The sequence below is a fragment of the Amblyomma maculatum genome, chromosome 11 (genome assembly GCF_055883805.1).
Source record: "Amblyomma maculatum isolate TAMU_Amacu chromosome 11, ASM5588380v1, whole genome shotgun sequence".
Classification (NCBI taxonomy): domain Eukaryota; kingdom Metazoa; phylum Arthropoda; class Arachnida; order Ixodida; family Ixodidae; genus Amblyomma; species Amblyomma maculatum.
In genome coordinates this window covers 118642059-118666275 of record NC_139354.1, presented here as the reverse complement: position 1 = coordinate 118666275, position 24217 = coordinate 118642059, and the positions used below count along the sequence as shown (strand labels likewise).

General features: G+C 47.2%; 1 protein-coding gene across 1 annotated transcript in view; it reads right to left on the bottom strand.

Moving 5' to 3' along the window:
- Positions 1–5354: 5354 nt before the first annotated feature.
- LOC146174849 (uncharacterized) overlaps positions 5355–24217 on the bottom strand; it is a 65286-nt gene continuing 46423 nt past the window's right edge. The window contains exons 9-10 of the mRNA XM_084585470.1: positions 14379–14501; positions 5355–5705 (exon numbers count right to left, since the gene is read on the bottom strand). Of these exons, the coding sequence (XP_084441596.1) occupies positions 5541–5705; positions 14379–14501 (288 nt within the window). The 3' untranslated portion in view covers positions 5355–5540. The remainder of the gene's footprint in view (positions 5706–14378; positions 14502–24217) is intronic.

The following is a 24217-nucleotide window of genomic DNA, read 5'->3' as shown; positions in this document are numbered from 1 at the left end:
GGGTAGAAGAGATGTACTGAAGTAAAATGTGATGTGTGACATTTTTATGGCTTTTTTAGACAGACGCTTGCAGAAACAGCTTTCAAAACAACCTGTTTTACATGTGTTCCGCTATGTCGACGACTTTTTATTGATTTTAGATAAGTCTTTAAATAATGACCCTGATAGTGTTGTCACTAATATTCTTAACACCTCCTCTGAGGGTCAAGGTTTGAATTTCACTCACGAATTGACAACGGACAACCACATCCAGTTTTTAGACCTAAACTTACAGTTCTCTGATAACCACGTTTGTTGGGCGTATAACCCAAGATCTAACAAAAGTTTATTGCCTTACAAGAGTGCACACTCAAAACTAGTGAAACGTGGCATCATTATGTCTAGTTGTCTTGCTGCTCTACAGAAGTCTTGTGAACATTCCATGTCATCTAGTTTTCAATGTCAGATTGAGCGACTTTTGTCTGCTGGCTACCCTCATCATTTTATTCTCAGCACTTGCGAAAGCCTGCTGCAAAGGCTAAAAACTTCGGGGAAAAAAGAGCAACGCTCCGTTGAAAAACCGCCTTTTGTTATGCCATATATTCATTGCATTTCCCATAACATCAAGAAGATAGCTCAAAGGTATGGGATCCGTGTTATTTTTTCAGCGCCCTGCAAACTGAAAAAAGTCTGTCCACTGTTGACAAAACAAACAGAAAAAAGGGATCCGAACACATGCAAGATCAACCACCAGTACAAGTTCACCAAATGCATCTCAGGTGTCATCTATGAGATACCTCTATCGTGCGGGCGGTCCTACATAGGACAAACTGGACGTTGTTTCAATGAGCGCGCCCTGGAGCACAGACGATCCCTGCGTACAGGCACGGGCAGTAACCAACCCATACATTGCAAGAGCTGCGACAGCAAAAGCTGTGTGCCTTACCTCGAGCGGACAAAATTCCTATCAAAAGCAAGATCAAAAACAGAAAGAGAAGTTATCGAGGCCTTTTTAATTTCCAAAAAGGGTGGGAGTTGCGTCAGCTCACCTTCTTTATCACTTTCAAACAAGGAGATACAGTTCTTAGATGGCCATATCATTCCTTTTCATCAGCCCTAAATCACTTGTGTACGCGGTGTTCCTGACCCACGCAGGTTTTGCGTCTTGATCCTTGTATTATCTTGTTTAGCGCCTTTATAAGTGCCTTGATTCTTAGAAATAAATTCAGTTGGAAGTTTTGCGCTTCGTGTGTGCCTCTCTGTTCTTCTTGTCCCGTCTTTTTTGCGCAGTTTTGTATTTCCTTAGACAGTGAACCCGTTGGGACAACGAAACTTTCTGTAGTAACGTTAGAAATTTTTGTAGTTACGACAGAAAAGTGCTACAGAAAAATCCACTACAGCAAATTATGAGAGGAAGCGGTACTGACCTGTTGGAAAGTACTGCAAAATTATGGAAAATTCTGCTGTCTACGACAGAAATAAATAATATTTTGTCGTATTTTTCACACTGTTCTGTAGTTTTTTTTTTTTTTCACTGAGGGCCATGCAAGTTTCTGTTAGATGAAAAATGAAACAGCTAAAATGGAATTGCACAATTCAGATGTTGACCGCCGCCGTAAACTCACTCCCTCACCAGAACAACACTGGGTCGCTATCTCCTGTATGAATATAACATTTCACCTCCTGCACTCAGTCCCCGACGGCTGCGAAGCAACTCACTGCAGAGGCAGTCGTATCTGCAATGCAGCGGAGGGCGCAAAGAGGCTAGCACAGGACCGCATCCAATTGACGGATATGGGAGACATTTGCACTGCAGGCGGTATAACCTGGCTGATGATGATGATGATGATTATGATGACGGGAGGCCTGGTTTCGTGCACTGCTGTGTGGCCTTTTTTCATGTCACGTCGGGCCAGTCGTCCCACTGTGCGTTATTTTGCCACTTTGAAGCCGTACATACGACGTGCCTTAACACTGCACTGTCCGGAACTGCGGAAACATGCAAAAGCCTACTCTGACGCCCCATGAGTATTTGCCACGCTCTTGCTCATCTAGAAGTTGCGGATGTGTTATATACAGTGCGAGCCCATGCATCGCAGACTTGGTGCCAGTGGAGAGGAGGCGGGAACGGAGTCTTGAGTGTGGTTTTGTTTTGTGATGGTAGAGGGCAGATTTAGTGCAAATTCAGATATTTGATAGCAAAGAATGAGGAAACAACAAACAATTGCAGACTACGTCGTGTCGTGTCGTAAAACATCGTCATTTTAAGGCGAGAGCCTTTCTTGACTCAAGAGTGACGTGATCAGAATTCGTGAACATGAGTGGCGTGATTTGATTCTGCGAAAAACATTTGTGCGCAGAAAAAGTTCACCGCAGTGGCACTTCAAGAAAAAATTATGTCTTCACCACGAATCAAACCACTATCCCACCGATCCCCAGCCGAGCGCACAGACCACTACTCCCCTCCGGGCTCGTGAAAAACAGGTCGTAATTCTTTGTCTAGCGAGCCTGCTATCTCATTGGCAACGTATACGGGGCAACCTGTGCTTCGGTGGAGGACATGAGAAAGGGAGGGACGTGCAAGCTAGTAGAAGCGAGACGATGACGGGAGAAGGAAGCGGTCCGGCCACTGGCGCGCACTGACTACCGCAGCACGCGATCTCCCGGCAGCTTCGAAGGCAAAGCAGGGCAATGAGCGCGCACCATCGCCGCAGTGTGGAGCCGCTGGCCTCAAATCCAGCCAACATAATCCTCATCATCATTATCATCATCATCCTAGACCCAAGAAGCCGCTTTCTTGCCCTGTATCATATGCTGGACTGCCTCACTGCGATTGCCTCGAAATTAGCTCCTCATCCGAGTACGGGCCAGCAGACCGTGACCGTGACCGTGCCTTCACGGCGCGTCATGGCACGTGTCTGTGCACCTACTCGCTGAATAAAATATGCTCTGCCCTTAACTAGAGGTGTGGGAGGCGTCGGAGGGATGACGATAGGCTGACGGATTATGTGTGACCTTGGGACGCAGCAATTCGAGTGTCAAGTCATCTTTCTATAGTAGATAAACTTTCTCGAAGAGAGTCTAAAAAGAGTTACGCAAAATAAACACTACATTAGAGCTATAGCGCAAATACTTTCACGTTATCACTCCTAAGAAGTCTTATGTGCCTCCAAGAATGTTGCAGCCCTGAAAAATATGGTGATGACAATGCAACTCAAGAAGCTCTACGTAACAACGTCGACGCACAGTCAGACTAAGGTGGATTCTCGGTCACTCTCGAATCTCAAGCAATCCTGTTGTGCACCGCCTCGGCCTAGAATTTCTACGCAGGGCGCCTGTGATTTCGAGCAATTATCCAAACATGCAGAACAGTCGTTTGCAGTTTGTCACGTTGTCTGCGTTTTTTGTTGTATGGCCTCATGACACCTTAAATGAATATCCATCATCATCCTATAGGAAGCTTTTTACTCCCCCTTCTGTGTCACCTTATAGTATATTGCCTATGTTTGGCAAGCAATGCTAATCGATTGTTTCTTATCTGTATATTATTGCGTGCTGTTTTTTTGTTCAGAGGCGGCTATATAAATCTATAACCTTCTAGTTCTATTCGTCCTTTACTAAGCAGTAGTAGTACAAAACTTTATTCCGCAAAATGAGAAGGGGTTTAGGGGTTGGGGTCTTGAGCTGCAAGTGGAGTTCCTAGGTACAGGATCCCATTGATTATTGCTGCCTCTTCGGCCCGCTCGACCAGCACTGGCTGATCTTGCAGGTCAGCACTCAAGGTACTTGGTACTCAATGAAATTCGCAGATATAAAAGTGACTGATAAAAGGTACGCCGTTATGTAAAGGCTTTAGGTAGCAGTAGTGGCACCCCCATCCTTCCTTCTCCTTCGCTTTGCGGCTTGCACACGATTCCGAAGAAACCAGTGTCTCCAGAGATATGCGAAAGCAACCCAACGGGAGCAACACTTCTTACGTGCAATCGCCAAGTCAGAGCGCTCAGAGTGCTATTTCAGATACGAGTTGGACAGGAGAATGATTTCAGTCCTAAAGTGATACAAAAAAATTACACCTCCTCCGTCCCCCCTCTTTTTTTTTCCCCCGTTCTTCAGAAAATCCATCGAAGTCGTTGGCGTTATGGGCGTTGTAAGCGAAAAATGACCTACCTGACGCAGATGACAGTTTGAAGATGGCATGGTGGCGTTCTGGTAGGTTGATGGGCTGGCGGCACTACAAAATCGCATGACATGATCGAGTTGACAGCCGTTAAAAAGAGCTAGCTCAATCTAGATGAGGCGGTTACAGGGCAATTGAAACTGGGACCCTTAAACCTCGATTCAGGTGTACTGGTGTTGGCCACGTAGTGATGTTGGTACCGATTGGTTCAAGCGTGGATTTATATTTGTGTCAATTGGTCTCTCACGAAAACTTAAGCCTGTAGGGTAAAGAGCTCGTGTGTAAAAATAAAAGCAAAAATTGAGGGATTATTTATTAGGTGTGTAGCAAGGCGCGGTTAGGGGAAGGAGCACCCGCAAAGTAAGCGGCAGACTGAAGCTGATAATACTTTAAGGTGCCACAAATTGTTTTTGTCCATTGATGCCTGAGAGACACGGTGATGAGAAGTTGAGGTCATAACCTAGTGGCAGATTTTCGGCGCTGTTTCCAGTCGAAATGAGTGAACGCCTAAGCCTCAAAAGAAAACTAACCAAAGCTGATTAACTAGACTTTGTTCTCTATCTGCGCCTAATATCTCCATGTTTTATTTCACAAGCATGAATGAAATTCGGGTGATGTTGTTACAAGGCTCATGAACGCGGATTTTGACCTCTGGGTATTCAGTACCAAGCAAATATAGCTCCAGAGACTTTCAAAAACCTTTATTCGGAGCAAGCCTATTTATGTTCAACATCACGCCCTTAATGTCTCGTTCCCGTATTCAGGCCCTTTTGTTGCAAAACGAATATCAAACGTAGCAACAAAAAACATTATTATTCGAGAGCTTGCGAAGTTTGGAAGAAGCATTCAGGGAAGTCACAAGGTATATGCCCAACGTTTTTGTACTGCAAAAAACGATATAAAAAAATTAGTCTAGACCCGCAGTGAAAGATAATTGAGAGTAGATTTGATAAGTGGGCGACGGCGGAAAGTATATCACGTACGATGCCGTAGCGAAATGTAGTAGGTAAATCAAAGTTCAGCGCCAGAATACCCCGTGTTTTTCATGAAGGAGTTCGGTGTTGCGCTGTATGTACAGATAGCCATACGTAAACCGGTCATTATAGCAGACATGGTTAAAACTAAAATACTGTTAGATGATGAGGGCTGAGGTACACATATTAAAAGTGTTGTTTCTCATGCCATGTAGCCAATTAAGTCAACATTCGTGTTCTGCAACCATTTCTTTGCTTGTTAAATCATGACTTATTTGTTTATTATGCCCACAGCTTCAACACATCTACGAGCACACTAAGTGCGATACCAATCAATGTCCTCCTACCTCCTGAAGAAAGAATGTTCTGCAGGCACTTTATCTTTCACTGTCTGTAGTCCCTACCGTCAACTACAGCGGGGGCCTTCCTGTAGCATTCCGTACTGCATTTACTATGGGATAGTCCGTTATATTCTGGCACTTGAACTGGGCTTTAGCTGCGACGTAGGCGTACTCCATGTGGTCCACAGAAAATCCGAGCTCCAGATTAGGCAGCCATGCAGTGATATTTCTGGCCTGCAGCAAGAATGAACAGGGGCTTTAAGTCCAAAGTGAGGTTCGTTGCTCTAAAAGTGTTCGTTTCGAAAATACACACAGGTGTCAACAAAGAACGCTAATCATTTGTAAGTCGGATCACATGTCTCCGTGCGTTCACATCTCTATCCTCTCATAGGATGTACTTCAAGCAATGGACTACTTTTGCAATCTTTAAAACAGAGCGTGAGAACACATATTCCAGAACTAGAAAACGCGCGCGAACAGTCGGTATTTCAATCGTTCTCTTCTCAAGGAGAAAATTTTAAATCAAGATTCAGCTAGTTCGATGATGTCGGCCACTAACTCAGAAGACGATTTCACTGTTAGTGCTGTGAATATTGAACACCGGCGTAAATACTGGGCATAGTTGATAGCTGAGCCGGCAGATGGCTTTTTAGAGGTTTTGCTAGCAACCAAAATCAATGTTCCTGAACCAGACCTCGATACGTTCCCATTTCAAGGCTACTCTATACATTTTGTTACGCGAAACTGGCGTCGTGATGGAGGTATCACCCTTTTTAATAAAATGACAGCTTTAGAGTCTCTTTTGGTGATGCTCCTTTTTGTGCACGCAGAATCTCTGATCGCCAAACAGTATAAGTGGTCTTTCTCAGCGCATGTTACCCTGTTCCTGAACCAGACCTCGATACGTTCCCATTTCAAGGCTACTCTATACATTTTGTTACGCGAAACTGGCGTCGTGATGGAGGTATCACCCTTTTTAATAAAATGACAGCTTTAGAGTCTCTTTTGGTGATGCTCCTTTTTGTGCACGCAGAATCTCTGATCGCCAAACAGTATAAGCGGTCTTTCTCAGCGCATGTTACCCGTTTATCTTCCGCCCTCATGATGCCTTTCGTGTGTGTTTTTGTAGAGCTTAAGGAAACTTCGCGGCGCTGGAGCTCACTGGACCAATTCTGCTTGATTTCTGACTTTAGTTTTGTTACGGACTGGGAAGAAGAAGCGGGCAGTGGCGTGGACATAGAAACATACATGTAAAACTCTCTCGGCTGCCCAATTCACGGCCGATCCCCTTTTGTAGGTATGCGTCACATGTTATTAGGTGACATTATTGCTACGAGAAGATGAAGAAGTGTTTTCCCCCTTTGGGCAGCGCGGAAGGGAAAAGGCAGGTGAAGAAGTGGAACTGTTTGGTGGTGCAGCTCGCTACTGTGCTAGTTTTGGCTTTGTTGTATTTCCGTTCAAAGCTTCAAGTCGTCACGTCATCTTGGTGGAGGTGCGGCCGTCGGTCCCAGCGTCAGCCTCCGCACGACGGAACTTTGCAGCGGCCGTCTCATTTCCTACCCGATGGTGCCTCAGGATAAGGCTCGGGCACTAACGAGGGCTTTGCCATCGGTCATCCTCACTCACCCGCAAGACCCTGGCTGTTTTACTGGTACGTACACTGCGGACGTGGAAGAATGAATACGCATTACGCAAGCACGAACGTACAAGCACATATAATCGCTAGGAAGCCGCACTCTTGTAAGCCAATATTGTATTTTACCTCAATGGTACGGCAGTAGCCTGGTACGAGACACATGAAGGCCAACTGACAAGTTGGGATGCTTGCAAAGATAAGCTCCGCGAACTCTTTGGGAAAACCTCTTGGGCAAGAGCTGACCGCAAAGAGAACCCTCGAGACCCGTGCCCAAACATCTATCGAATCATACGTGGCCTACATTCAGGATGTATTCGGCATTTGCCACAAAGTGGATCACAAAATGTCGGAGTCCGAAAAAGTTGGCCACGTCTTGAAGGGCATCGAAGAGGATGCATTCAATTTGCTGGTGTACAAAGCCTGCCGCAAAGTTGATACCATTATGAAAGAATGCCGTCTTTTTGAGGACACTAAAAGCCGTCGCATCGCACTGTAATTTGTTCCCCTCCCTAACACTTTTCCGACACCTTAGTGTCAACATTTCCCGACCCAAAACTATCCCGCGTCTACTGAAAATGTGACCCGTATCGTCCGCCGCAAACTCAAGACCATCTCTCCTGCTACCTTGCCGCAACATTCTGCCGACGCCCACCACCCGGACGTTCCCATGATATCAGGCCGTTGTCTGCCACGAGCTCACCACCTTGGTATTCAACTCCGTTGCTGCCGTCAGCCCACTCACTGCCTCCGATGTTGGCGCCGTTTATCCTGGACGATCTGCTTATGACACCGACGTTCGCACAGTTTACCCTGGCCGACCTGCCTATGTCGTTCCGTGTCGGCGTAATCCAGACTGGCGCACATCCGATAACCGGCCTATTTGTTTCGCTTGCTCCTGCGTCGGTCATATCTCCCGTTATGCCGAAACCGATGATTCCAGCCACAAAGGTCTCACCTTCCACTCTCTTCTACCTACATTGAGCGCTCTCGTCTTTTCTCGCCTCGTCACGACCCATCAAGTCATGCCGTTGATACTGAGCCTTCTCGCATCAACTGATCTCCTTACTCACATCGCCGTCAGTCTCGTTCAACTCAACGCTGTCGCTTTTCCTCTCCAAGTGCCTATGGCTGCATCGCCACGGAAAATTGGACGCTGCAGCGTCTAGAGACGATGCTGCAGTAAGAACCACGATCTCAAATCCTCATCTAGCTCTTCGTGCGCGCAGTAATTTGCTCACGATACTCGCCCATGGAATATCTGTTCAAGCCCTGACTGATACCAGTACGCAAGTTTCCGTAATAAGCCCTGAACTCTGCTGCCGCTTGCGAAAAGTGCTGACCCCTGCCCCTACACATGAGCGCGTCGCATATGGCGCAGCGTCGAAGTTGGTTGCCTTGTGCTCCGTCCCCATAACAATATCTGGTCGTCATACTACCGCACTGTTCACAGTTCTACAGCATTACCCTCACGACGTCATTCTCGCGCTCGACTTTCTGACCATGCAGCAATCATAGACTGCTACAAGTGTCGTTGAACTTCACCTTCCCTCTCCTTTCGACCCGCCCTCTCCTGTTGTGCACCGCCTTTGTAGGGTTGACTTTGCCCGCCATCCACAGGAAAGCCGCAACTTACGTCAGGTTCTGCTCGGTATCCCTTATACCCGATGGACACTATCGTTACTCTATCCATTGATGCTCGCCTCAGACGAAAAGTTGCCCTTGCTCATACCGTCGTCACTATGTCCGCGAACCAAGTCGTCGTGTTGTGAACTTTGCGTCTGAAGTCCAGCCCCTCCCTCAAGGCATCTCGCCCACCACTCTGTCCCCTAAATGAATGCGATCTCAGTTGTGACCTTCTGTTTACCATCCTCCTCTGACTGCTATCTCTCTGTGAAGTTTGCAGTCTTCAAGACTACGCCAAAATGATCGCTACGGATCTTTCTCCTCCACAAGCTCGCACACTTGGCCGTCTGCTGCCATCTTTCAGGGTCAGTTTTTTTTATTTTGATCAGCGTCCTTTGCTGCAAACGGATGTTTGACCTGTCCATGTGTTTTTGCTCGCTGTACTGCTTTTACGATAAAGCAGGCAAGAAAGAAAGAAAAGCAGTGGTGGCCGGGTTGTCCAAAGCCACGACATTCGTAGTCATTTGGTCACAGTGCACGTGAAAGAGACAAACGAAAAATGTTGGCTTTATTTCCGTTCGTGTGCGCTGCGACCAATCATTCTGCACTCTCCAGGAAACCATTCGGTATGTAAATGATAACAACTGACAGAATTAAAATGTTCCGTAGTATCTGTAACGATGTGCCAAAATATCCGGAGAGCTTGTTGGGACGGAAGCTGAAAAGAATTCCATCCAGTTAGCACCTCGAAATTCTCGACAGAAAAGCTGAAGCTGATATGCATTGCGTTGACGTGAGCCAAGTCTTCATGGATGATAGGACAACCCTTTGGGAAGCCCTTAAAAAGTGCCTGTTGAATTCAACTCTATAGCGGCGAGACGTTGTGAAATAGATTCGAAAATTGATAGTTTATTCGACCACTCCTCTGAGATTTACTAAAGACCATGTCTTGCTAAGAATTTGGAGGACTGCCGGAATTTAGGAGAAAGTAACTCCGTTTGCGCCACAAAGAAAGGTAACAACTTTATTCCCTGCGGATTTGTTTTCTTATCGCATTTTTTTTTCGGACCTTTTTTTTGCGGCGTTTCAAAAAGATAGCTTTGTATGAAATTGCTGTGATAATTTGTGTTTATCCAGCAGTGATCACTTCTCATGTGTTTTTTCACCAATCATGGATCACTGCCTTGTCGTGGCGGAGGCGCTTGCGAAACTGGATGAAGTCGTGAGCTCTGCTGTGTAGGGCAGCCCAAGATAGACAGGTCAGGGCAGAGAGTTCTGATAAAATGTGATTCACTGGAGAAGGTAATGGCAACCCACTCCAGTATTTCCTGACAATAGCATTAATAATATGGCGCCGGAAGCTGATCCCCCAGGTTGGAAGGCGTCCCACATGTTAATGGGGATGAACAAAGAGTGATTCCTAGTAGCTCCAGGACGATTGAAGCGGCTGGGCTAAAGCCAAAAGGACGCTCAGTTGTGGATGAGTCGGGAAGCGACCGGAAAGTCCGATGTTGCAAGGAGATATATCACATAGCAACATGAAATGTAAGATTTATCACACAAGGTAAACTGGCTGTTTTCAAGCGAGAAATGGACAGATTGAACATTGATATCATAGGTATCAGCGAACTCAAGTGGACCGCAATGGCAGGATTCAATTCCGGCGACCATTATGTCGTTTATTGTGGGCACGAATCCAGGAGAAAAATGGGGTCGCTCTCATAGTAAACAGAAGAATGGACAAAGCAGTGCTAAGGTACAACTCAAAAAACGACCGAATGATTTCACTTCGGACCCAAGGTCACCCTTTCAACATAACAGTTATCCAGCTCTATGCTGCAACCACTACTGCTGAAGAAGCTGACGTTGAGAGATTTTATGCTGACCTGTAATGCCTTTTAGACCACACCTCATCATCAGGCGTCCTTTTTCTCATAGGAGACTGGAATGCTGAGGTGGGGAGTGAAGAAATATCTGGAATTATAGGCAAGTTCGTTCTTGGTGAGCCAAATGAAGCTGGGCAGAGGCTCGTAGAGTTTTGACAAGAAAACAACCTGACCATACCGAATACTCATTTTCAACAGCACAAGAGACGCCTGTACACATGGACTTCACCGGACGGTCTGTACAGGAATAAGATTGATTACATTCTTTGCCGGCAGAGATGGAGAAGCGCTTTGCAAACAGTAAAAACAAGGCCTGGCGCCAATTGTGGCACCGCTCATCAGCTTCTTGTTGTGAAATTTAAGCTACGATTGAGGAAAACGCAGAAAACAAGAAGGTCTTTCGGGTATGATCTGTATCAAATTTCATCAGAATATGCTGTGGAAGTGAGGAATCGATTTCAAGAATTAGATCTAGAAGACAGACAGCCTGAAGAGATGTGGACTGATGTTCGTGATATAATACAAGAAGTTGCAACTAAGGTAGTTCCAAAGCAAAAGAAAAGCAAGAAAGCAAACTGGTTATCTGAAGAGGCTTTGGAAATAGCTGAGGAAAGGAAGATGGCAAAAGTTATGGGGGAAAGAGAAAGATACGAGGTTCTCAATGTGGATTTTCAGAAAATAGCAAGGAACGATAAGAATGCCTTCCTGAACATACAGTGCCAAGCAGTTGAGGACGACAGCCAATTGAGGTACACAAGAGCTCTGTATAAGAAAATCAAAGATATCAAAGGAAGCTTCTGTGCTAAGCTGGGCGTGATAAAGCACAAACGAGGCAGGGACCTCCCTGAAGCCTCAGAGATAAAGAAGAGGTGGAAGGAATAAACAGAAGAACTGTACAAGAATGACCCGGATGTGCAAACTAAACATAAGACGGTTGTGATTACTGATTTCGAGCCGAGCATCCTGAAGAGTTAAGTTTCATGGGCCTTAGCCAGCCTTGATAAGAACAAAGCTAGCAGAATTGATGGCATTCCAGCTGAGTTGCTTCAAAACCTCAACCATGAAGCTGTTAACATTCTGCATATATTATGTCAGCAAATTTGGACAACCCTGCAGTGGCCACAGGATTGGAGGAGGTCAGTTTACATCCCCATTCCAAAGAAAGGCAGTGCCAAAGATTGTTCCAACTAGCGCACGATCGCGCTTATTTGGCATGCTAGCAAGGTGATGTTGAAAAGCTTCCAAGGTAGGCTGCAGCAGTATGTGGACCGGGAGCTTCCGGACGTTCAAGCTGGGTTTCGCAAGGGCAGAGGAATTAGAGACCAGATTGCCAACCTTCGCTGGATCATGGAAAAAGCGAGAGAGTTCCAGAAACCCATCAACTTCTGCTTTATTGATTATGCGAAAGCGGTTGACTGAGTACATCACAGCAGATTGGGGCCAGCTCTCCAAGAGATGGGAGTTCCACTTCACCTCATCTGTCTCCTCAGGAACCTGTATGAAGGGCAAGAGGCCACAGTCGGAACTGAGCATGGTCTTACTTATTGGTTTCCGATTGAGAAAGGAGTGAGACAAGGCTGCATACTGTCGCTTTGCCTATTTAACCTATATGCTGAGTGCATCATGACGAAGGCCGGTCTGGACGAGTCTTCAGCTGGAGTGAAGATTGCTGGAAAACATATCAACAACCTTAGATATGCGGATAATACCACTTTAATGGCAGAAAGTGAAGTGGAACTCAAGAGACTGCTGATGCGCGTACAAGAAGAGAGTGAGACGTTTGGGCTTAAACTGAACATTAAAAGACAAAGATTATGGCGTCTTGCCCTATCAAGTCCTGGAGCATCAAGGAAGAAGAAGTGGAAGCTGTGACAGATTTTCTCTTCTTGGGCTCCAAGATTTCCCCGAAAGGAGACTGCAGCCATGAAATTAAGAAACGCCTGCTTCTGGGAAAGAGAGCCATGGCTAGCCTTGACCGTCTAGTAAAGAGCAGAGACATTAGTCTGCCAACCAAGATCCGTATAACTCGTGCTATGGTCTTTCCAGTTGTGATGTATGGATGCGAGAGTTGGACTGTGAAGAAGGCTGACCGCCGAAGAATTTATGCCTTTGAATTGTAGTGCTGGCGGAGACTCTTGAGAGTTCCTTGGACTGCCAGAAGATCAAATTGGTCGATATTGTCGACCATAAACCCTGACTGCTCATTGGAGGGTCAAATTCTAAAGTTAAAGCTCAGCTATTTTGGTCATCTGATGAGAAGAGAGGAGTCGCTGGAGAAAAATTTAATGTTGGGAAAGGTTGAGGGTCACCGGAGAACGGATAGGCAGCGAACGCGATGGTTAGATGGCATCCTCGAGGCGCTGCAGATGAAGTTATGTGATGTTAGGAAGATAGAGACCGGAAAGCGTGGCGTGATATGGTCCATAGGGTCACGAATAGTCAAACATGACTGAACGACTGAACTGAACTGACTGAGTGCAACGTAATTCGTAATTTTTCGGTTGCATACAGAACCTTTCATGCACTTTGCACGACCAATCTTCCTTATTTAGGAATGCAAAAAAATATCAACAAAATTGTCGACCTTAGAATGGTTTACTACAGCGACAAGGCATTTGTGCTGCCCAAATGCAAGTCCTGCAGACAGGGTTCCAAACGCATCCTGTCATTCTAGGCGACATATTACAAAATAGAGATCCGCTAATTTATCTGTGTAGTACATAGCCTAAATGAACAGTTAGGGGCTGTGATCGCATTATGATCTAAACAGGACTGCACAAGTTTATTATTAACCAATTCTACTGTAGCAGGAGCTGCAAGTGTAGATCACAAGACATTACCAGACTGCGTGGATTAATACTCATAAAGGTACTTTTTCAGGGCATGAAATTTTGATGTGTTGAAAATGGTGATGTTGATGCCAGTGTGTATGCCATGCTTGACAAGAGTGTTTCGTGTGATACACATAACACTAAACGTTCTTCAGTGCAGCCAATTTGTCAAGCAAGCTCAGCCATTCGGGCGGATCGAGCTGAGCTCCAAGAATGTCCGGGACATATGTCGCACTGTCAATGACATTTTCGCGCGTAGAGCGAAGATTTTCATCGGCCTGATTGACATGCATTCTTCTTCTTCAGTGGCTGTGGAGCCTCAGAACCATTACCATGTCGTATGGTACTTCCCCCTCATTTTTAACCGCTAAATAGCGAACGCCATGAAATGTGGCTGGTAAATCTTTTTTCATAGTTCTCTGAATAACGTACAAGTTTGTTTCTTTTCTTTTTTTTTCGCGCGGTAAGCTGCCAGTCTTTGCGATGCACTCCAGAATGCCGTCATAGGCTTCGTCGTCTTCATCTCCGCTGAGAAGCGTGCAACAAGACATTTGATGCAACAGATGTTTCGTTTGGGCTAGTTGGTAATAATTTCTCGAAAACATATCACAAATAAAGACACAGACTACACAGATGTAGACATCTGTCTACATCTGCGTCGTCTTTATTTGCGCTATGTTTTCAAGGAACAGGATTATAATTATGCCTCTTTCCTCCTAATAAAATCCCAAAGTGAACGTCATATACTTTGCTAGACATGCCATGACATGGCAAAGCAAAATTAAACGAATATAGCGGCTAAACCATTGCTTAATTATTACGTGGCAATGTGTCCTCTGTGAAAACGCTTGTAAACTCTCAGCAGGTGAATACTCAGTTGCGTCTCGAAATAGCGCTGCCTCGAAATTGCGCCTCCCCACTTTCAGCCTACCTTGTCCCGAACTCCAGGACCGGTCTCCCACAAAACGAGCGTTTCAGGTTTAGAAGGGATGATGGCACTTTCAACGCTCGGCTTGCCTTCGTGTCTGCGGGTTTGGAGATCATTGGAGCAAGACTGGGCGCAAAAAAGACAAAAGGCAGGGCATATCATTCTCTCCGAAGAAATGCTGCAAAATCATAAAGCATAAAGTAATTAAAACATGAAGCAGACGTTTCTTTTCTTTGAAGTATTGGTTCATGTAAATGATGTTCATGAACCGATATAGGTCATCATTCACTGATTATGTCACAAACATACCCTTTGAGGACAAAATATTTATGGACTATTGAAAAGGTCTTATCGTCCTCAAAGTGCAATACTCGCATCGAATTATTCGTCCTGCAGACTGTAACAGTACAGTTACCTGCAGTATATCGTTTCCTCTTCTATAACAGTGAAGTATTATTTACTTCAAGAAGGGCAGCATATATTTTTGCTTGGTTTTGTTTATTGAAGTCAAGGCTCTTACGAAATCGCGTCTGGTCAGGATGTTGCATGACGAAAGTAGAACACACCCACCAAAAACATGAGGATGGAAAGGCGTTTATGAACAAGGCTGCCGTGCGGAAGCCTAAAGTGTCTTTCTATCCTCATTATTTTGGTCGATGTCTACCACTTTCGTCATGGTTTGGTTCATAGGGCGTAATATCCCAAAGCGACTCAGGCTATGAGGAACGCCGTAGGGGAGGGCTTCGGAAATTTCGACCACCAGGGGAACTTTAAGGTGCACTAACATCGCACAGCACACGGGCGCCTTTTCGCCTCCATCGAAAAGCGGCCACCGCGGCCGGGATTTGATGCCGCATCCGTGGGCGCAGTATTCGAACTCGTGTGTTCCCAGCAATTGTACAGGAAAGATATCTGAAGAACAAGGTCGTGTGTCTGAAAAAGTTGAGCATCGGCATCATTTATATTCCTATTATACGGCCCGTGGGAAAATACCTAAAACATAAGGGGGGATACTGGGATGCTTAGCCGTAATAGGTTAACATATACAAAAGGCGAGTTAAATTCGAGCAGCACTTAAGCACCGCTTTCAGAGTGCGATAACATAGCGTTAACGGTTACCCTCAGCGGTTCGGGTTCTCATTGCGTATCACTTCAGAAACCAGGACCCTGGGGTTTTTATTTTTGTTTTTGATTTAATATTCGTTTTTAACTTTCCACAGAAGACACGAAACCTTAATAAGGGAGTAATTACTCGTTGACATCCACCCAAGCGCAGTCATACGGCTACAAAGAATTTGTAGCCGTATGGCTGCGCTTTGCTGGATGTCAATAAGTAATTACTCCCTTATTACAAATCTACTCCACCTTAGAGGATTCGCCTAAATATTTAACCAAGACGAACCCTTCCTTTAAGTCACGTGAACGTTTCTCCATCTTCGTGTCTGACTCGCGACCCACGAGGCTCAAGTTCTTTTGGTTTGGTTTGGTCAAAGGGGTTTAACATCCTAAAGAGACTCATGCTATAAAAAACTCCGTAATGGAAGGTTCCGGAAATTTCAGCCAACTGGGGTTCTTTAACCTGCATCGCAGTTTCTGTTCCTGGGCGGTAACCACTATTTCTTTTTATCGAATAATGTAAATTTATTCGTTGTGTTTTATTCATGTTTAGACCTTGTAGTCACAGCGTCTGTCTTAGCTTGAGTTCCTCTAGGACGTTGACGTCCTTGTAGTCACTGTTTTTTAATGTTTTATTCACTTTAAATTCCATGTTTCAAGTCCGTGATGCTTTATTATCGACCCTCTAGACCAAACGTATAAGCTTTTTAATACGTACCATAAGAACACCGCGGGTTCCGTATAACAGCACCGTTGACATTACCGCGGTAATAAACAAAGCACAAAGACTTACGAAAAACTGCGCAACAAAACGTTAGTGACAAGCTATTTTGCGAGATTATTTATGGTATGAAGCAAATTATATGGCAAACGACGTTGATATTAAATAAACTGGAAAAAGTATGGTTGCTTAGACTATAAAAAAACAATCGTCTGTCTAGCGCTGCTGTATGATGCATCATTAAAAACGCTCCATTGATGTTACTTGTTAGCGACAACGAGACTACGCAGCCTGGCATTGCCGTTTCCTCAGACGTGACTTTCTCTGATCGTTTTAAAGAAATATAGATTTTCTCTCTGCACTACAACTTTTAGCCTCCTTGCTTCTACAGCAAGAAAATATTTGCTAGTCTTAAACGCGGCTTCCACGACAGGCAGCCTCTTCAAATATTAAAATTTGCTGCAAAGTGTAATAATTACACGGGACAACTTCCTTTCCACGATGACAGAGCAACACATCGAAGACCCATGTCTTCTCAAACCTCCAAAACTCCAAAAAAGCAAAATCTCAAACCTCCAAGTACAACCAAAAAGACCTGAAGTGCTGTCAATACCTCAAAAGCGAGCTCGGGCCCCCACATCAAGCAAGAAAGGTCTAGTCGGCAGTTGGGGTACGACGACGAGGATATCTGGGCATCGTCTACCCCATGTGTACCATGTGCAGCAGGGTATCATGCGCAGCACATACCGGTGCAGCACCGAAACGGTGGCCTGGTGGTAGAGCATATCCGCCTCGCATTCAAGAGGTACGGGGTTCAATCTCTGGTGCCGCCGCGTACCCACTGGCTTTTAAATGGGTACAAGCTTTCCCCTGGTCGGGTTCTCGGCTCTTCCGGGGTGAAATGTTTGGAAAAGGAGGCCATGAACCAAAAATGTTGGTTCAAGGAAAAAAAAGACCACATAACGGGCTTTTGCTGCGCGAGGCGGAGTTATTGTTATCCGACGGCGGAACGAATCACTGTCGCATCGGCGGAACTATTTGGGATCTGCGACCCCTTTGCCAAGCATTTCATCCCAGAAGAGCCGAGCACCAGGCCGGGGGAAAGCTTGTACCCATCGAAAAGCCGGTGGGTACACGGCGGCATCAGGGATCTAACCTGGTACCTCCCAAACGCGGATGCTCTACCACAAGGCCACCGCTTCGGTATAACCGAGAATTTCACCAAGAGTCGCGCTAGGAATCACACAAAGAATAGCGCGCACCATTTGACTGACTACTGTGGAGCAGAGGTGGGCAACCTCATGAGGTTTCGACCTCATGAGGTCAACCTCAACCTCAAAATGACCTCAACCTCACGGAGTGAGGTGAGGTTGAGGTGAGGTCGGCAACACCTGAAATATTTTTGAGTGAGGTCAGCAAATGAAACCTCAACCTCATGCGTGAGTTTGAGGTTGAGTGAGGTCGTAAATTACTGAGGTCGGCTTGTGAGGTCGAAATTATTGTTTCCCACAGCGATAAAATAGCCGGCAAAACACCTTTCATAATGCCTGTCGTGTACACTCTTTTGGCTACCAACGCGCACGTAGCGAACAGTTTGCGTCTGTGCGTTTGCGTTCGACACGAAAAAAAAAGGAGGAGGGGGGGGGGGGGCGTAAAGTGCAGCGCGGCAAACAAGTGGGGTCGGACGACGGCTGCAGACTCGAAAGAAGGTGAAACAAGGTCCCGCCACCCTTCCGAGCGAGTTTGGGAACTAAAGAGTCTGCGCAAACTCGAAGGGTTTCCAGACCTACGTGGGTGTGTCGGCTTTTCGGCGAAAAAAAAATCTAGAATAGTAGAAAAGAGGAAGCGCAAGATCCAGCAACCAAGGCATTGCTTAGGGAGGATGGCACGAGAGAGGAGGTCTCAGAGAGGCATATGGAAAGAACAAGGATGCAGAAGAGATGAGAGATAAATGGCTTGACGAGAAGTCACCCCACGAAGACTGTATTTTAGTAAATAAAATCTGCTTTTGCTATTGTATATGGTACGAGTTAAAAAGAAAGAAAGCAATAGGACGGTGGTTCGTAGCTGTATCAGTTCAATCCACTCTATTATTATTATTATTATTATTATTATTATTATTATTATTATTATTATTAGTCACTAGACATTAAATTAACCCTTACATAAAAAGATAAATTTAATGTGCCCTTCTCGAAGAATCATTGAAGAACAGACAGGTGACTGACGACTGCTTGCAGTCATTCCTTTCCCATACCCTACATGAGATTGCGTATTTTTCATTTACATGTTTGTTTATCGAGGGCCTCCCCTCCGTTTTACAGCTTGCAGCCAAAGCGCGGGCGCGCCTTTTGTTCGTAAGCTGGCTTCTGCTCCTTCGGCTCCGCAGCCGGTGTCCGATCTCAACTAGCGGACAAAGCGCGGACCCGGGAACCCCTCGGCATTTCTTGGAAAGTAAGCCACTGCACGCACGCGCGCCTCTGGGAGTTTGTGAGCTTTAGGTATTTTTGGGTGCGTTTGTGTCAACGGGGCCGAGAGTTACAAGGACAGTGGCAGTGTGGGCGAGAGAGCGAGATGTGTGCGCGGTGCTCGAGCGTGTGAATGCGCGAGTGAAGATCTGCGTGTCCTCTTCTCTTTAGTTTTTTAGTACACTTGCACCACCCCTATTTTTCCTCACTTCTTATTTTCGTTTTGTGTGGTCACTTACCAGTGCCCCCTCTCACGTTTGTGCACCCGCGTTTACTCACAACCGGCCGCTTTTCTGCGGTACGGCCAATCGTCACCCTTCCCCCTCCCCCCCCCCCCCCCCCTCCGCCTAAGAAAAAAAAAGACAAAAAATCAGAAGATACAATTCTCAGATTCTTCCTCTCGCAACATTCTTTTCTTTTTTTTGCTTCTTTAGCTTTTGGTTGTGCGCTATACCTCCGACTGGCGTATTCCTGTTGGTCTAAAGAATATTTGACGGTCACAAATATTGTAAGGTAACGCGAAGGTCGGACTTGGGGAATCAGGCTTTATTACAGACCTGAAGCCTTGGTCGCACACTGCAGCCAAACACACTCCGCGATGACGATGGGTATCTACAAGAGGGAGCAGGATGAAGATGAAGCAGCACGTTCAGCAGTGTGGAAGATGAAGCGCCACACAGTGCTCACACTATTTCGCCCGCGCAGTTCAAGCGGCCAGCCTGGCCGCAATTAGTCCGCAGGAATGCGCCGAACAAAAGGTTTCATACGTGAAACGTGGACAACTTCAGTGCCACGGTAACGACAGTCCGGAGGAGGGTAAACAGGGGAGACGCGATAGTTGACCGGGGAGGTTTTTGCAAGATGAAGCGCCACACAGTGCTCACACTATTTCGCCCGCGCAGTTCAAGCGGCCAGCCTGGCCGCAATTAGTCCGCAGGAATGCGCCGAACAAAAGGTTTCATACGTGAAACGTGGACAACTTCAGTGCCACGGTAACGACAGTCCGGAGGAGGGTAAACAGGGGAGACGCGATAGTTGACCGGGGAGGTTTTTGCAAGAACTGTGTAAGGACCAATGTAACGGTGCTGTAACTTGTCACAAAGGCCAGGAGTGCGTAATGGGGTCCAAAGTAACACCTCGTCGCCGGGACGGAACGAAACTTGGCGATGGGTTGCATCATAGCGGTACTTGCGGTCTTCCTGGCTAGCTTCCGTGTTGACGCGAGCAAGCCGGCGTGGTTTGGCCACTCGGGAAAGGAACTGGTCAGGAAGAGAGGATGAGGAACTGGCATGTGTAGAAAGAAAAGAGGCGTCAAGAAAGGTAGCGGGAGAACGGCCGTAAACGAGGAAAAACGGGGTGTAACCTGTGGTCCGCTGTACAGCCGTATTGTAGGCGAACGTAACAAAAGGAAGTATTACGTCCCAGTTTCGGTGGTCCTGGTCGACATACATAGACAACATGTCAGAAAGCGTGCGGTGGAACCGCTCAGTCAACCCATTGGTCTGCGGGTGATAGCTGGAGGTCAATTTGTGATGTGTGGTTGAGGCTTCAATAACTTCGGCTACAATCTTCGACAGAAATGTCCGACCACGATCGCTGAGAAGCACTTGAGGGGCCCCATGGCGCAGTACGAGCGATTCCAAAAAGAAGGTCGCGACCTCATGTGCTGAGCCATTAGGCAGGGAAGCGGTCTCAGCGTAGCGTGTTAGGTGGTCGACGGCGGTGACGATCCAGCGATTACCTCGTGCGGACAATGGAAGTGGCCCGTATAAGTCTATGCCAACAACGGCAAAAGGAGTAGCAGGGCAAGGTAGCGGCTGTAGTAGGCCAGCAGGAGGAGAAGTGGGCCGTTTGCGGCGCTGACATGGCAGACAAGAGGCGACGTATTTTGCCACACTTGAGGCGAGGCCTGGCCAGAAGAAACGGGCTTTCACGCGGTGGTAAGTTTTATGAAAGCCTAAGTGACCGGCTGTAGCATCATCGTGGAAAGCCGCCAGGATACGGGTGCGAAGCGCTCTCGGAATAACGGGGACCCAACGGGTGCCTTCGGAGCAATAAATATAACGGGAGAGCACGCCGTTGTCAAGTTTGAACTTTTGGAGTTGCCTGCGCATCCTAGCGGTAGGAGGGTGAGAAGCACCGGTGAGAAGGTTGATTAGGGAAATACAGTAGGGATCTGCTCGCTGGTTTGAAATAATGGCGTAGCGATCTGGAGCAGCGGCAAGAGTAGCACAGGTTAAGGTTGGGGCTCTGGACGACATTGGGACGTCGAGGGTGCACGCAGGAAGGCTCGAGGAAGCACTAGGTGGCGATTCTGATAGCGGGCAGCGGGAAAGAGCATCGGCATCTCGATGTTTGCGTCCCGATTTGAATATGACATCAAAGTGGTACTCCTGCAAACGCAGAATCCAACGGCCCAGGCGTCCAGTCAAATTTTTGAGGGTTGATAACCAGCACAGAGCGTGGTGATCGGTAACGATCGTGAAATGGCGGCCGTAGAGGTAGGGGCGGAATTTCTGAACTGCCCAAACGACGGCTAGGCACTCTTGCTCAGTGATGGTGTAGTTGCGTTCCGCTAGTGTTAGAGTTCGACTGGCAAACGCAATTACCTTTTCCCGAGAAGCGGTATCACGTTGCAGAAGTATGGCGCCGATACCGAGGCTGCTGGCATCGGTGTGAAGAATGGTGGCAGCAGTGTCGTCGAAGTGAGCGAGAACAGGGTCCGAAGTGAGGGCATTCTTTAGGGTTTGGAAAGCTTTTTCGCATTCTTCGGACCAATTGAAAGTAGTACGGTCTGTAAGGAGGCGGTGCAGCGGTGCAGCAATGGTAGCGAAATTTCGAATGAAACGGCGAAAGTACGAAGACAGGCCAAGGAAACTGCGTAGTTCCTTAGTCCGCTGAGGGCGTGCAAAGTTCAAAACTGCAGCAAGCTTGTCAGGGTCGGGTCGAATGCCATCGCGGCTGACGAGGTGGCCCAGGATCTTGATTTCTTTCTTGGCGAAATTACACTTTTTTGTGTTCAGCTGGAGACCGGCGGATGCCAGGCACGTTAATACTTGATCAAGGCGGCATAAATGATCAGAAAAAGTCGCAGAGAAAATAACTATGTCGTCCAGGTAGCACAAGCATGTTTTCCACTTAAGTCCTCTAAGAACAGTGTCAATCATGCGCTCAAACGTAGCGGGGGCATTACAAAGTCCAAAAGGCATGACATTGAATTCGTAAAGCCCATCGGGAGTAGCGAATGCTGTTTTTTCTTTGTCGGCTTCGTGCATCGGTATCTGCCAGTAACCGGAACGCAAATCCAAAGTGGAGAAATATTCGGCGCCCTGAAGACAGTCGAGGGAGTCGTCAATTCGTGGCATAGGGTAAACATCTTTTCGAGTGACTTTGTTAAGTGCGCGGTAATCAACGCAAAAACGCACGGACCCATCCTTTTTTTTGACCAAGACGACCGGAGATGACCAGGGGCTAGCTGATGGCCGAATAATGTCTCGCCGGAGCATATCATTCACATTATCTTCTATGATTTTACGTTCTGATAAGGAAACACGGTAAGGGCGGCGGCTAACAATAGAAGTACCTTCTGTAATAATGCGGTGCTGTGCAGAAGACGTTCGGCCCAAGGTCGGAGAAGTGACATCAAAGGAGGCTTGGTGTTTTCGAAGTAATTCCTGCAAAGCTTGGCGGTGAGTCGCAGGAAGGTCAGGATTGATGGTGCCAAAGAGAACACAGAGAGAAGCATCGGAAGAAGCTGCTGGTGAGGAAGAGGGGGCGGTAAGGGTGGTGAGGGACACCGGGTGAATGTCCAGGACACAAGGAAAACATGTCCCTTTAGTCAGCACAATGGGTTCTGGGGAAGTGTTCGAAGCAGCGACAAGCGCTGTGCCATGCTCAAACCGAACAAGACTTGGTGGTAGCGCGATTCCGCGGGTCAGATGGCGATCAGAAGGCACGATTAGCACATCTCCGTTATCAATGTCAGCAGAAGTAAGCGCGACAAGTTGTTCGCATCCAGGGGGCAACACTGAGTTAGTAGCGGCAAGCAGGCGATAATGGGGCTCGGGATGTTCAGAAGACGGATCGCTCTCGTTCATGTAAATGATCCTGTCGCGACACGAAATGCTGGCTGATGCGGCAGACAGAAAATCCCAGCCTAAAATAATTGGGTGAGCGCACGATGACATCACGGCAAATTGTACATGGTGGCGGACACCGTCAACAAAAACTCGCACAGTACACTTAGCAGAAGGCCGAATTATTGCACCATTAGCTCCACGGAGTTCAGGTCCATCATAAGGCGTTTTCACTTTTCGCAAGCGGGAGCACAAGTCAGTGTGTATCACAGAAACAGCGGCGCCCGTGTCAACCAAAGCTTCAACAGATAATCCTTCAACCCGCACTAAAATAATATTCCAGGGACGTTCCGGAGGATTTTTGGGATGGCCGAAGAGTGCAGTTTTCCCTCCTAAAACTGCAGTGGTCAGTTTTCCGACAGGCGGGGGGTCGTCAGAGAAGCTTGACGGAGAGGCGAGGCTGAGCGGCGAAAAGGCGAAAGAGAACGGCGTCTTGAAGGCCTGTAACCAGCAGGCGGAGCGGGGCTTTCTGGCGGGGGTGATGAACGTCGGGGATAATCGGGGAATGAACGGTGGTTAGAGCCGGAAAAGCGAGGAGGGTAGTCTGCTTCAAATGATTCGTAGCCGCGGCGTTCATTCTGGAGCCTGCGACGACAGAAGCGGGAAATATGGCCTCGGTACCCGCAGTAATAACACACAGGGCGGGCTGGGCGCCAGTTGGGGTAGTATGTCGGCGCTGCGGCAGGTGGTGCCAATGCAGCGACATGAGCAGTGGTAGGCGCCGGTGGCGTAGGCGCTCCAACTGCGGGCGGCAAGGACGTGATCTGGGCGTACGTTGGCACCTGACAAATGGTAGGAGCGACCGATGTTGGCGGGGAATAGGTCATTGAGGCCAGCTCTTCTTTAACAATGCTACGCAGGCCGGCACTTGAATTATGTGGCTCAGATGCAGGGCGGCACAAATTACCTTGAGCCGAGAGCTCTTCACGAATTAATTCGCGAATAAGCACACGGAGGTCAGCTTCGGCAGTGAAACCAAATGAAGTGGGATCAGGCTGCAGGCGTATTGACTGTAGTTCGTCAAGGCGTTGACAAGTGGATATGATGGCATCGATTGTGGTAGGGTTCTGCACGGCCAGGGCGTTGTAGGCGAGTGGCCCAATACCTTTAAGGACGTGCCGAACCCGCTCGGCCTCTGGCATTGTGTCATTGATGCGCCGACAAAGTGAAAGTACATCTTCTATATAAGAGGTGTAGGTCTCATTAGGCCGCTGAAGTCGGGCTTCTAGCTTCTTCTTGGCGGACTCCGTGCGAACAGTAGGAGCGCAGAAAATCTGGCGTAACTTTTGTTTAAAGGTAGCCCAGTCCGGAATCGTCGACTCATGATTTAGAAACCACGTTTTGGCCACATCCGTCAAATAAAAGGACACATTAATTAATTTAAGAGAATCGTCCCATCGG